This window comes from Stegostoma tigrinum, chromosome 1 (genome assembly GCF_030684315.1).
Source record: "Stegostoma tigrinum isolate sSteTig4 chromosome 1, sSteTig4.hap1, whole genome shotgun sequence".
In the NCBI taxonomy this organism is placed as follows: domain Eukaryota; kingdom Metazoa; phylum Chordata; class Chondrichthyes; order Orectolobiformes; family Stegostomatidae; genus Stegostoma; species Stegostoma tigrinum.
Window position 1 is genome coordinate 73,635,018 of NC_081354.1, and position 14,901 is coordinate 73,649,918.

The 14,901-nt window shown below is 41.0% G+C and overlaps 1 protein-coding gene across 3 annotated transcripts in view; it reads left to right on the forward strand.

Annotated features, from left to right (window-relative positions):
- cds1 (CDP-diacylglycerol synthase (phosphatidate cytidylyltransferase) 1) overlaps positions 1-14,901 on the forward strand; it is a 102,649-nt gene that overhangs the window by 78,050 nt on the left and 9,698 nt on the right. For all 3 annotated transcript variants that reach the window (XM_048535250.2, XM_048535256.2, XM_048535265.2), the window contains 4 exons: positions 4,984-5,066; positions 5,504-5,591; positions 11,053-11,121; positions 11,393-11,545. In XM_048535250.2, the coding sequence (XP_048391207.1) occupies positions 4,984-5,066; positions 5,504-5,591; positions 11,053-11,121; positions 11,393-11,545 (393 nt within the window). The remainder of the gene's footprint in view (positions 1-4,983; positions 5,067-5,503; positions 5,592-11,052; positions 11,122-11,392; positions 11,546-14,901) is intronic.

Here is a 14,901-nt window from a genome sequence, read left to right on the forward strand (position 1 = left end):
GGGGGAGGAAAGAGGTGAATAGGCAAATGTTAGATCTCCTGTGATTGCATGGGAGGGAGCCATGAAGGAATGAGAAAGCATTATGTGAGATGGAGGAATGGACCAGGATGTAGTAAAGAAAACAGTGCGGACAGTGGGGAGGGAAGAACTGTTTGATTGTGTTGTCCTGTTCAAGGCAGAATTAGTGGAGGATGATCCTCTGAATATAGAAACCATCAGAGTGGAATATGAGGACAAGGGGAACTATATTGCTCTGTGACGGAGGGAAAAGGGTGATAACAGAAGTGTGGGAGATAGTTTAGACACTGTTGGCCTTGTCTGCCACAGTTTGGGGGAATCCTTGGTTGAAGAAAAAGGAGACCACGTTAGAGGCACCCCAGTGGAAGGAAGTGTAATTGGAACAGATGTGACAGACAAAAATTGGGAGAATGATCTGGAAACCTTACAGGAAGCAGTGTGTGGGGAAATGTATTTGAGGTAGCTGTGGATGTCTGGCTTTTAGTAGACGTTAATGGACATATTTTCAGAAATAGAAAACGAAGGGCAGCACGGTGGCTCAGTGGTTAGCACTGCTGCCTTGCAGCGCCAGGGACCCAGGTTCAATTCCACCCTCTGGCAACTTCTGTGTGGAGTTTGCACATTCTCCCCATGTCTGAGTGTGTTTCCTCCGGGTGCTCTGTTTTCTTCCCACAGTCTAAAGATGTGCAGGCTAGCTGGCTTAGCCATGCTAAATTTGCCTGTAGTGTTCAGGGATGTGTAGGTTAGGTGGGTTCTAGGGGGAACGGGTCTGGGTGGAATGCTCCAAGAGTCAGTGTGGACTTGTTGGGCCGAAGGGCCTGTTTCCATTCTGTAGGGATTCAATAATACTATGATGAAGTCAACGAAGGGGAGAGAAGTCAGAGATGGACCAGTGGTGAAGTTGAAGGAAACAATTGATTAACTTTCTCAGTTCTGGTTGAGAGCAGGAAACAGTACTGACTGGAGAAAGATGATGTTTCATGGGATTCAAGGATAGGATTGATTTAGTTAGAGCGAAGGAATATGAAGGGTGCAATTACGTTACTCGGTGCATTATACAGGTCACCAGTTAGTTAGAAGGACAATATTGTAAGGAAGTTAGAGAGGTATAAACATCAATAAGTAATAATAGGTGACTTTAATTACTGGGGTAATGAGAAATAAGTGCTTCTCGATTTTGTGTTCAGGAGAATTTCCTACAGAATATGTCTTGTCCAACAAGAAAGGTGGCACGGCCAGACCTGAATCTTGGGAATGAGGTGGGCCAAGTATATCAAGTGACAATGAGGAATATTTAGGGGGAATCATTCAATCATTAATCATGAGGCTTAGGATAGTGGTAGAAAATTTATATCAGTCATTCAGAGTAGGAATAATAACTGGTAGCGAGTGATCTTATTGGGGCTAGAATAGAGCTGAGTAGATGTACTAGAACAAAAGGTTATTGGGAAAAACTGCTGAACGACTCACTACCTTTTACCTTTTAAAAGAGGAGAGAGTTGGGACACACTCAAGATAAAATCCCTCCAAAAGGAAAAGGTAGGACAAATGAATCCAGAGCTTCCTGGATAACTAAGGAGTTAAAGAAGTGGTGTCCATTTGACAGGTATCAGGAAATAAATATATTTGAGAACCAAGCTGAACACAAGGTTCAAAAGACAAGTGAAAAAGGCAGAATAGACTGGTAGCTAAGATCAAAGGAAATTCCAAAGTTTTCTATAAACATGTCAGTCAGAAAAGTCTGGTAAGAGGTGCCAATGAAGGACTAAAAAAGGGATTTATGTTTAGAGGCAAGAGGGATGGTTGAGGTTTGGAATGAATACTGTTATCTGACATTACATACCTGGATGCTGCCAGGGCCACGATCATAGAGGAGTGGAAGTGTTTAAAATTGAAAAGGATAATGTTGGTATTTTAATTTAATAAAGCATCAGGATTCGGTGACGTGCATTTAAGGATATTGAAGGTAGTGGGAGACACTGGGAATTATCTTTCAATCCTCTGTGGATTCAGAAATAATGCCACACAGTTGAAGAATTGCAAACATTACTGCTTTGTTGCAGAGATTATTCCAGAAAATACAAATCAGTTGGTATAACCTCAGCGATGAAAACATCTAGAAACAATTATTTCGGATAGAATTAATTGACACCTGGAAAAATGTAGATTAATTTGGAAGAGTCAACATGGATTTTTTTCAGGGAAAATTTTCTAACTTGCTGGAGTTTTTTTTAAAGATGTAGTAGAGAGGTTGATGTGAGGAAGACAGTTTATGCATACATGGGCCTCCAAAGGCATTCAGCACAGTGCTAAACAACAGACTTGTAACAAAAATTATAGATCATGGAAAATGTAATAATCGCAACATGGATACAACATTAGCAGAGATAGGAAACAGTAGTGGTTAATGGATATTTTTCAAGATAGAACAAAGTTTGTGGTGAAGTTTCCCACAGTCAATACTGGGATCCTTTTCCTGATATGTGGTATTGATATCGATATTGGTGTGCAGTGGATAACATCAAAGTTTGCAAGACACAACGTGGAAATAATTGTAAGCTGAAGATGGCGTAGAACTTCAGAAGAACGTTGAAATGTTGCTTGACTGGGAAGGTGGGCAGTAGATGAAGCTCAAAGGACAGATGTGTGAGATGATGCACTTTGTGCAAAAAAATTGGAGAGACAAAGGGTACTACACTCAAGTATGTGCTGGAGCAAACAGACTTGTTTGAATGTATGCCTAAATTATTAAAGGTGGTAGGAGAGGTAGCAAGAACTGTTAATAAAGCATGCAGCATTCTAGGATTCATAATTAGGCAGAGAGTACAAGTACAAGAAGGTTCTGATGAGCTTACAGACACACTGGTTACACTTTGGCTGGAGTATTGAGTGCATTTCTGGGCATCACATTGTAGGAAGGATTGAGCTCATCAAAGAGAGTGCAAAAGAGATTTCTGGGAATGGTTCCACGGATGACACTATTCAGTTATGTTTTTTAAAAAAAGGAAATGTTGGGACTATTTTCTTTGCAGTGGGCAAGGCTAGAAAATACTTGGTAGGAGTGCTCAAAATTATGAGGAGTCAGGACAGATGGGTTCAGGAGAAACTGTTCCCACTCAGAAATGGATTGAGAATCAGAGGGCAGCTGATTTGCAAAAAAAGTCAATGAAAAGTGAGGAAAGAAAACCTGAGCAGATCGTTTGAGTCTAGAATGCATTACTTGAAAGTGTGGTGGAGGCAAGTACAATTGAGGCATTCAAGAGAGCATTGCATGATAGAAATAATGTTCAGAGTTGGGGAAGAGATAGGTAATTGGTGTTAAGTAAAAGTATTCAGAGTTGGTACAGATGCATTGATTGGCTTCCTTCTGCACCGTAACAATTATGTTTAAATATTGTAGGTGAAATAGACAAATTAACTTACTCAGATTTCTTAACAAAAATTATTGTACCATTGTACATAATCTGTGTTTCAGATGGATCATTGTAAGAGAAATTTGTAATCTTCAAGCTTATTTTTATTTTCATTTTTATATAAACCCATATTCATGTTTTAAAATACATGCATTAACTGCTGCACATTCATTGCTTGCTTCTGTTCAGAAGGGGAAATGAATTGTAAATTTGCTTAAGAAGTAAAATCAGAAAATTTTAGCAGAAAGATGCTTTTGCACCCACTGTGCCTGCCAGTTTTGGATGATTACCAGAATTATTTATTATATTCACATTTACAGACATTCTTGCCTGTCCTTTCAGTATGTATTTCTGTTTCTTTCTGTTTTTGATTTTCTGGGTTTTCTGATAGTTTGTTATACTTTAATGACCATCTCTTTTGAGGTGAATAAAGTAGGTCATGAATTGTAGCAATCTGTTGAACATTGATAATACTTATGCAAATTTATATTCCTCCTTACTGATTCATTGGCTTTCTCGAGATAATTTATTAGTTCACCTTTCATCATTTTGGATGTTTGAAATTCTCCTTTGCTGTCTCTGTGTTTCAGTGAAGCTAGCCTTGGCTTTTCCAAGTCCCTTCTTAGGACTTCATTTGCTCAACCCTTTTGTTTTATCTTGAGTGATTCTATGTTGCATATTGCCTACAATTCCAAAGAATAAAATCCTCTCCTGGCCAACCTCTCCCTATAACAGAGGTCTACCAGTGCTGGCAACATTCTTGCAAATCTTGTTTGCATGCTTTCCAGTTTAACTGTCTTTCCTATAACAGGGTGACCAAAACTGTACACAGTACTCCAAGTGCGACATCGCCAATTACTTGTACGACTATAACGTAACATCCCAACTCCTGTACTCAATGCCTCGACCGATTGAAGGCCAGCGTGCTAAAATGCTGCCTTCTCCACCCTGTCCACCAGTGAAACTGCTTTCAATGAACTATGTACTTGTACATCTAGGCCCCTCTGTTCCACAACACTCCAAGACTTTACCATTTACTGTATACGTCTTACCTTCGTTTGACTTTCCAAAGTGCAACACCTCACACTTAACCTGTATTGATTTTGCATTTGCCAATAATTCTCAGCCCACTTCCCCATCTGATCAAGATCCCCCTGTAATTATTGGTAACCTCCTTTGCTATCAACAATACCTCTTAATTTTGTATCATTCGCAAACTTACGAATCATGCCTCGTACATTCACATCCAGATCATTTATGTAAATAGCAAATAACAAAGGTCCCAGCAGTGACTCTTGTGACACACCCTTATCACAAGCCTCCAGTCTGACAAACAACTGTCAACCATCACCCTCTGTTTCCTACCTTTTTGAGTCAATTTTGAATCCAATTAGCTAGCTCTCTTCTGTATCCCATTACGACCTAACTTTCATGACTAGCCTGCTGTGTGGAACCTTGTCAGAGGCCTTACTAAAGTTCATTTCGACAACATCCACTGTTTTAATTGCAAAGATATGTTTTAGAAAGTAAGCCATTTTGTTTGTGTTTACAGTTTGGTTGGACTCACGTAACGCTGCTAATTATTGTTACTCAATCTCATCTGGTGATCCAAAATTTATTTGAAGGCATGATCTGGTAAGTGAATTGTGATTCTCCCTCTTACTCATCTCCTAGTTTCCCCAAAGAAGTGTGTAGTTTTCTCTTAAATCTTGGTTTCTATTTTCAACTTACTTTTCTTTCTGTTTCTTTTACTTTAACTTTAACTTAATATCCCGAATTCATTCTGTCTTTTTACAGGTTAACTTCATACAATTTACTACTTTTCTGCAAATTTTTGATCTGTTGATCAATTTTAAATGTAAAACTTCAACCACCAGATTCCAGTTACATAGTTAGATTACACTGTCCTATATGACAGTTGTAAAATACTTGGTGTTTACTTTCAACTTTCTCGTATATGGTAAACACCCCTGTATTCACTAGAAAGTGAATAAGAGCCAAAAAATGTCGTGAACATTTTCAGCTGTTTTGTGTTCAGTGACTGAACTTTTTTAAAAAATATTTTATTCTAGGTTTATTGTTCCAATCTCAATTGTAATTTGCAACGATATAATGGCATACCTATTCGGTTTCTTCTTTGGACGGACTCCACTAATTAAGGTAAGTCATCCTGTGGAAAATCCTGAGATGTTGCAGTTGAACTATGTAATTTTATTAATTTGTAGGATGAGTGCTCTGTCAACGCTGGACAACTTTAAGTTTTATAGAGGACCTAATTCTATTTTACACTTGAATTAACAGAAAACTTTTTGAACTGTGACTTGATGATAGTGCAGAACTTGAATATTGCTTAAAAGGGGAATGTATTTCCAAAGTGTTGCACTTATCTGGACAAATGCAAGAGCGCCAAATTTCAAATGATCAGCTTCAGAGGGAAAGGTAGCTGGTTAGCAAGTCAAGATAATAAAATGTGAGGCTGGATGAACACAGCAGGCCAAGCAGCATCTCAGGAGCACAAAAGCTGACGTTTCGGGCCTAGACCCTTCATCAGAGAGGGGGATGGGGGGAGGGAACTGGAATAAATAGGGAGAGAGGGGGAGGCGGACCGAAGATGGAGAGTAAAGAAGATAGGTGGAGAGGGTGTAGGTGGGGAGGTAGGGAGGGGATAGGTCAGTCCAGGGAAGACGGACAGGTCAAGGAGGTGGGATGAGGTTAGTAGGTAGCTGGGGGTGCGGCTTGGGGTGGGAGGAAGGGATGGGTGAGAGGAAGAACCGGTTCGGGAGGCAGAGACAGGTTGGACTGGTTTTGGGATGCAGTGGGTGGGGGGGAAGAGCTGGGCTGGTTGTGTGGTGCAGTGGGGGGAGGGGATGAACTGGGCTGGTTGAGGGATGCAGTGGGGGAAGGGGAGATTTTGAAACTGGTGAAGTCCACATTGATACCATATGGCTGCAGGGTTCCCAGGCGGAATATGAGTTGCTGTTCCTGCAACCTTCGGGTGGCATCATTGTGGCAGTGCAGGAGGCCCATGATGGACATGTCATCAAGAGAATGGGAGGGGGAGTGGAAATGGTTTGCGACTGGGAGGTGCAGTTGTTTGTTGCGAACTGAGCGGAGGTGTTCTGCAAAGCGGTCCCCAAGCCTCCGCTTGGTTTCCCCAATGTAGAGAAAGCCGCACCGGGTACAGTGGATGCAGTATACCACATTGGCAGATGTGCAGGTGAACCTCTGCTTAATGTGGAATGTCATCTTGGGGCCTGGGATGGGGGTGAGGGAGGAGGTGTGGGGACAAGTGTAGCATTTCCTGCGGTTGCAGGGGAAGGTGCCGGGTGTGGTGGGGTTGGAGGGCAGTGTGGAGCGAACAAGGGAGTCACGGAGAGAGTGGTCTCTCCGGAAAGCAGACAGGGGTGGGGATGGAAAAATGTCTTGGGTGGTGGGGTCGGATTGTAAATGGCGGAAGTGTCGGAGGATAATGCGTTGTATCCGGAGGTTGGTAGGGTGGTGTGTGAGAACGAGGGGGATCCTCTTGGGGCGGTTGTGGCGGGGGCGGGGTGTGAGGGATGTGTCGCGGGAAATGCGGGAGACGCGGTCAAGGGCGTTCTCAATCACCGTGGGGGGGAAGTTGCGGTCCTTAAAGAACTTGGACATCTGGGATGTGCGGGAGTGGAATGTCTTATCGTGGGAGCAGATGCGGCGGAGGCGGAGGAATTGGGAATAGGGGATGGAATTTTTGCAGGAGGGTGGGTGGGAGGAGGTGTATTCTAGGTAGCTGTGGGAGTCGGTGGGCTTGTAATGGACATCAGTTACAAGCTGATTGCCTGAGATGGAGACTGAGAGGTCCAGGAAGGTGAGGGATGTGCTGGAGATGGCCCAGGTGAACTGAAGGTTGGGGTGGAAGGTGTTGGTGAAGTGGATGAACTGTTCGAGCTCCTCTGGGGAGCAAGAGGCGGCGCCGATACAGTCATCAATGTACCGGAGGAAGAGGTGGGGTTTGGGGCCTGTGTAGGTGCGGAAGATGGACTGTTCCACGTAACCTACAAAGAGGCAGGCATAGCTGGGGCCCATGCGGGTGCCCATGGCCACCCCCTTAGTCTGTAGGACTCATATTCCGCCTGGGAACCCTGCAGCCATATGGTATCAATGTGGACTTCACCAGTTTCAAAATCTCCCCTTCCCCCACTGCATCCCTCAACCAGCCCAGTTCATCCCCTCCCCCCACTGCACCACACAACCAGCCCAGCTCTTCCCCCCCACCCACTGCATCCCAAAACCAGTCCAACCTGTCTCTGCCTCCCGAACCGGTTCTTCCTCTCACCCATCCCTTCCTCCCACCCCAAGCCGCACCCCCAGCTACCTACTAACCTCATCCCACCTCCTTGACCTGTCCGTCTTCCCTGGACTGACCTATCCCCTCCCTACCTCCCCACCTACACCCTCTCCACCTATCTTCTTTACTCTCCATCTTCGGTCCGCCTCCCCCTCTCTCCCTATTTATTCCAGTTCCCTCCCCCCATCCCCCTCTCTGATGAAGGGTCTAGGCCCGAAACGTCAGCTTTTGTGCTCCTGAGATGCTGCTTGGCCTGCTGTGTTCATCCAGCCTCACATTTTATTATCTTGGAATCTCCAGCATCTGCAGTTCCCATTATCTCTGGTTAGCAAGTCAATACTGGTCAATCATTGCTGCGACAAAGTATTTGGAGGCTATAGGCTTCCAAGCTTCAGTGTTTTTCATTAAAGGTGAGCCTTAACAAATTCCTTTCCTTTGCAGAGAACAGGCTCCTCCATATGTTGAATGTATGTCATTTCTAACAAGTGTACGTGAGCTGTGTTTCAAGCCTGACAGATATTATAAATTAGACATTTGTTTAGTTATTCGCTCACTTGCTGTCCAATTTCAGATTCCCATCAAAAGGACATTCTTGTTGAGTTTTTTTTTGGTTTTGGTTTGAATGAATATGGCTTATAAAATAACTCCACGAAGGCCGGTATCCCGTCACCAAGTCACTGTTTACTTGTTAAGAGCACGTGGCACTCACTGAATTAGCCCAGAGCTGGCTCCTGGAGTGAGCAGAACCTGAAATGCTCCTGTTTATATCTATCAGCCAGGACTTCCTGATTGGACCAAGGTAGCAGTTCCAATCAGGGGACTCATTGAATGAGATCCACCTGGCTGATGTTGTACCAATCACTACAGTTTGTGCGCTTACTATTGTGAAAAACTGGGCAATAAATGCTGCCCTAGCTAGTGATACCCATATCCCATGAATGAAGCAATATGCTGTTTGATTGGATCATCCTGTTGCTGGGGTTTTGCTCTGGTCTTGAAATTCATACATTTGTATTTCTCAGTAGTGTGTCTTTTTGAACTGATGGTGGCATCCTGTTGATAGAAAGTACCATTTAAGTGGCCTTTTTAACGTGTTGGTTTATCATAACTTCCTAGTTTTTGATTCTGAATGGTTCAGCACCTTTTAAAACCATTGCCTTACTTTTTTGTCTCGGGTAATAGTAGTGGGGCTGTCAAGGATGGAGAAAATATACTAAACAAAGTTGCATTGAAGGATCTGTTCCTGTGCTGTACAACTCTGACTTTATGACTTTTTTAAAAAATCTGTACCTTTGAAATAGCCTTTTTCAAAATTATGGATTGAGATCAAATGCAAATGTAATCAAATCATTTTGAAATATATTTGTTTCTCTAGATATTCTGTTTGAATATAGTGATCTGTTATTCAGTGCCGTTCCAAGTTTCTTGCACAATAGGTTGATTTTTTTTTTTAAATTTTGAGTTTTATGGCTGCATCATATGCAGTACTGAGAGAGTGCTGCACTCCAGGTGACGCTCTCTTTTAACGTACAGTTCAATCAAGGCTGTGTCTGCTCTCTGAGATGGTTAAAGATCTGCAGCATTATTTTGGGAAAAAGAAATAGCAGGCAAGCTGTCACTCATATATCTGACCAATGTTTATCTCTCAATCCAATTTTTTTCTTCTATTTTACAATGAAACTATACTTCAAAAATATTTAACTGGCTGTGGTTGTAACATATTTCAAGACCTCCGGAGGTCAAGGAACATGTGGTATAAATACAAGTCTGCCAATCAAAGTAGCTTGTGTAGTTTATTGAACAGAGCTTAATAATCACTATAGCCATTTAAATTTTCTATTAAATCTTACGTGATTTGATTTAATTATAATGTCACTGATATGTAGGAAAGTTCAGAAATTTAAAATTTATTACCCAATCATACACTTGTCAAAGTGATGCTAATTGCAAACGAGCAATGACCGTGTACATGCAATATGGGGACTATTGAAGTTTTGTCAATTGTAATTTTTCATAATAGTCAATGTGTTGCCACATCTAGAGGGATGGCGAATAGTAAACAAGATGTTGGAATTGACAGAAATTAAATGGTTTCAAAGATGCTTTGTATTTTAATATTGCTTGGAGGACTTTGTTTTGAAGGATTATGGATAAAATAATTCATTTCATGTTTTAAGGACAACCCTGGATTGATGTCTTTTAAACCTGGTACGTGCAAGTTTAGTGTGGAGATTTTTTGTTTTAGAAGCAAGGCTTCCTAGCGATTACATGCCTGGTGATAACTGCTTGCTGTAGACATTCCTACATCTGGTTTTTGAAATGTTTTTAGCTAAGAGGTTTGTGTTTTATCTAGTTCAGATGGAGGGAAACCATATAAGACCAAGCTGAACTGACGGAAACCTGTTGAAAATAAGCTGAATTGGAGGAAAGCTTGCTTATAACCAAGCTGTCCAGCTAAAATTTCCTATTCCTGAAAGGGGAATTTTCTACGTAGTTTAAGAATGAAATCTTATTCACTTTTTCGAAAGAGTGATGGAAAGACCATCTCAAGATTGTAACATAAAACAAAGAAGTGTGTCTGTTGGAGTTCTGAAATAAAAACAGAAATTGTTGGTAAAACGCAACATCTATATCATCTATATTGCACAGCAATATCGGTGCAAAGAAAAGAGAATTAATGTTTTGAGTCTGGTGACTTCTTCAGAACATCTCAAAAGGTTTGATTTCCTGAACAAGCCAAGTCTGTATGACTTGGGAGTCTATATGTTTCAGAACATCATTGCAGCAGAAGCTGGGACGTTCTATGTTTTAACTTTTTGCCTTTAAGAATAACATGTTGGACAACATTTGCTTTCTTTCAGAAAGCCAATTTCTGCAAAGAATGTTTTAAAAACTTTTTCCTGGAGAGAAGTGTATGTTTGCATGCTTGTGCTTGTATTTTGGGTTATTTATAGGGATAGACATTCCTATTTCTATGTTACTGTCTCAAAGTTAACCAGCAATTTCATCTCAGTTGAGTAAGTCTTGATTTGGTAATAACTTATAGATTTATAGATATATAAGAAATTTTAATTGATCATCTTGGTAACTGTAAAAAGTACTTTATATTGTATGCTGTGACCCATAGAGTAATGAGACTTTGGACAATGGTACACTTGCTAAGTCTCCCTAAAAATGCAGCCAGCTTTGGGTGAAAGATTAAGCCCATTGTATCAGCTTTTTAGGCACTTTGAAGACATTGAAACAAAATGTTACTTTTATAATGATATGCCCTGTTTAACCTATGCTAATTTGCAGTTATCTCCAAAGAAGACCTGGGAAGGCTTCATAGGTGGTTTCTTCGCAACTGTTGTGTTTGGATTTCTGGTATGTTAAATGTTTCTTATTTCACATGTTTGCAGAAAGTGAAGATGGTGATTCACGTTGCAATGATTTGATCCACAAACCCTTTGTCGTGGATGAATGTTTTAACTTAACGTGTGCACAGTTACACAAAACATAATTTAAAGGGCTGAATTTACTATTTATAATTGAATAATGTTGGAATAATTTTTAGTAGGAAAGATGATGTATAAAAGTGCAATAGCTCTTTTAAAAAATATTTCGAGCAGTTTGGTTTTCAATTTTCTTTCTCCAGTTTGCTTATGCATTGTCAAGATACAATTACTTCGTATGCCCGGTGGAATTCAGCAGTGAAACCAACAGCTTTATTGTTGACTGTGATCCTTCAGTCTTGTTCCATCTGCAGGAATACGCACTTCCATCTGTACTGCAGTCTATTCTTGGATGGGTGAGGAGTATATATTTTCCTAAAAGTTTACAGCTGCTTCTAACAGTGCCTAAAATATATATTGTGCATCAAAGGATGAATTAGAGGGGTGATCTGGACATAATTGAAACAGCACTGAATAACGTGGAGATGGGTACATGCAAAGTAGATTATGATTACAGATCTGTGTTAAACAGATCATCAAGTTTATGTTGCCACAGAATTTATTGTGACCATGAATTCTAAGAAACTGTTGAAATGGAATCCAGAGCCATGTGGAGGCAAGAATCAAACCGACATTTAGTTTTGTTGACATTGAGCAGAATAAATCTCAACTTTTCCAAGTTATCAATAACTTTGATATTGCAAAGCCAGTTGAGTTATAGCAGTGATAATGGGAACTGCAGATGCTGGAGAATCCAAGATAATAAAATGTGAGGCTGGATGAACACAGCAGGCCCAGCAGCATCTCAGGAGCACAAAAGCTGACGTTTCGGGCCTAGACCCTTCATCAGAGAGGGGGATGGGGTGAGGGTTCTGGAATAAATAGGGGGAGGCGGACCGAAGATGGAGAGAAAAGAAGATAGGTAGAGAGGAGAGTATAGGTCGGGAGGTAGGGAGGGGATAGGTCAGTCCAGGGAAGACAGACAGTTCAAGGAGGTGGGATGAGGTTAGTACGTAGGAGATGGAGGTGTGGCTTGGGGTGGGAGGAAGGGATGGGTGAGAGGAAGAACAGGTTAGGGAGGCAGAGACAGGTTGGACTGGTTTTGGGATGCAGTGGGTGGAGAAGAGCTGGGCTGGTTGTGTGCTATAGCAATTGCTTTATATTCTTCGGCAATGCAAAGACACACACGTTTGAGTGCTCTGAAAATATGTGGAATCTGACTGTGTGCTTTTGACCTAATTTAGTAGCAATCAGAATGTTAAATACGATGAATAAACTGACTATGGTACAAGAGGAAAATACACTTGGAATATGTGGCAGTTATATTAGAAAAGTCATGAATGGAAAAATAAGAGCTCTGTGTACAGAGATGGACTGTAAAGAAGAAAGGAACAGTTAACGTCAAGGAATACTGGCTACTTTTGTTTTTCTTTGTGTTTAATTGCAGATTGAAAAGGGAAAAAAACTGTTTTAAAAACGAGGGATTGATGAAGGGATATTCATTATAAGCACTATCTACACAGCTGCTGGTTCAAGTGCGAGTAAGAGAAAGTACAAATGAACTTGGGGCAAGGGCGTGCATGAATAGAGATTGAACAGGCAACCAGCACCTGATGGTGCATGGACTTGTGACTAGTTATCAATGACAAGTGTTCTGCCTGCTAGCAACTGTGATTTGGTTCTCTGGCAACTGAGCAGCTTCAGGCTGTGATCATGATAGTGAGAAGCCATCAGGTCTCCTCCAGCTCGGACTCTCTCCGATCTGAAGTAAAACCCGCTTTAAACCTAAAGAAAAGCAGTTTATTCTTCCTTCAGCGATTTGCTTTAAGTTGTGGAAAGGCCTCTAGAGTTCGGAGTGTGAACTAGCCAATGAAAGCATCTGGGGAAGGAAGATTGAGAAACGGTGCTCTGATCAACATGAACCATCTCAGCAGATCCTGTGCATAGGGACCACTCCGTTGCGTTCCCTCTGTCCTCTGTGTGTGTGTGTGTGTGTGTGTGTGTGTGTGTGTGTATATAAATGGAAGTTTAAAATTAGTACAGTAATTTATGATTCATACTATTTAATTGTAGCTAGAGTTTATTTATTTGCAGTATATACTCATGTAAAAGTTGAAATTTTTAGACTATTTTTAAGGGTAAATTTACGGGGTCAATTGTTACATGATACTACTTTTGAGGGCTAAAATTCTTGCTACAGTCCAAAATACTCTATCATTAATGGAAATGTTGATTCCTGATTACAAACTGGTGAAACTATAATATCTTCTAATTCATCAGGCAGCTTTTGTGCAATCTTAGTATCTCGGTAGAGAACTAAGTTGTTCCTTCTCATGAACCTTGTGCACCATCCAGCACTTTTTTTTAAAATCCGAAATTCCAACCTCCTTTGATTCATTGCATGCATGGATTTGGATGGCTACACGATTAACACATACTTTCCATTTTGACAATTTTCAAGTACCTATTGAGCTTTTTTTTTCTCTCCAACTGTGGCCACTTGATAGGTTTACTGCTGGCACACTGTTTTGTTTTGGCATTGTCTGAAGTTGGTTTGATGTCTTTCTTTCTCCAGCCTGTCACAAGTTTCTTTTGAAACACAATTCTCTTGCTGCTATACAGTTATTGTCTTCTGTGCATCTTCAATAACTTTCAGTTTAAATGTTGCTGTATATGTTTGGTTTCTTTTTCTGGAGGGCGTTTTTGCACAAATGATGAAATTTCAAAACCTCAACTAGGTATACGACTGTGTATTCCACGAGTGCTACAGGGAACTGAGCTCAGCTGAGCTGCACATAAAGTGAGGTTGCCACCTGACTCTGATCTGATGTGTCTTAAACGTTGGTGCTAAATTGTTGTGAATTGTACAACAAAACACAATAGCATGAAAACATTCATTTTTCTCATCAGACATCCTAACAGGATAATACCTTGACTCTCAAATATTGATCTGTTATCTGTGAAGAACTAGGGTCAACTTTTACATGAGATGTATGGAAAATTCCAGATTTTTGGCCAAAAATAGAGGGTTGACTTTTACTTGATTGATCTTTACACAGGTATATTTGGTATAATAAGTAGTAATTCTTGTTAAGTTCAGAACCCTGCTCCATGCTTTTTCTTTACCTTGGCCTGAAAAACTGGTAAGGTGGGGAATTCTGTGCTCTTACTAAAATCTTTAACTTTGACAACTCTGGGAATAGCAGGGTTTGATTTCTCGCGCTCCACCGCAGAGCAGCATAACAGTCCAAACTTGGACAAAAGAACAGAATTGCTGAGGTCAAATTACAGTGACTGTCCTTGGCATCAAGGCAGTATTTGAGTAAGAGTGGCATCAGAGCCCAAACAGAAGTTGATGGGGAATCAGGGAAATAATTTTTCCATGGTTGGGGTCAGACTAACTAAGTATAAATAAAGATGGGAGAAGTTTGAGTTCTGTTGTCTTGACCCAAAGGATTACTCTGACTTCCTCAGGATTATGCCCTCAGCCCAACCATCTGTTTAGTTAAATAATCATATGGTGAATTGGGGATGTTTGCTGATGATTGTAGTACTGAATTCCATTTGTGCCTCCTTAAATACTGAGCCTGTACCTGCCAGAGCAAGATTTTTTGGCAACATTCAAGCTTCGGCTGAAAATGGGCAAGTGATATACATGTCAAACAAGTGTTGGTCAATTTCCATCTCCAACAAAAAAAGCCTATCCATCTCC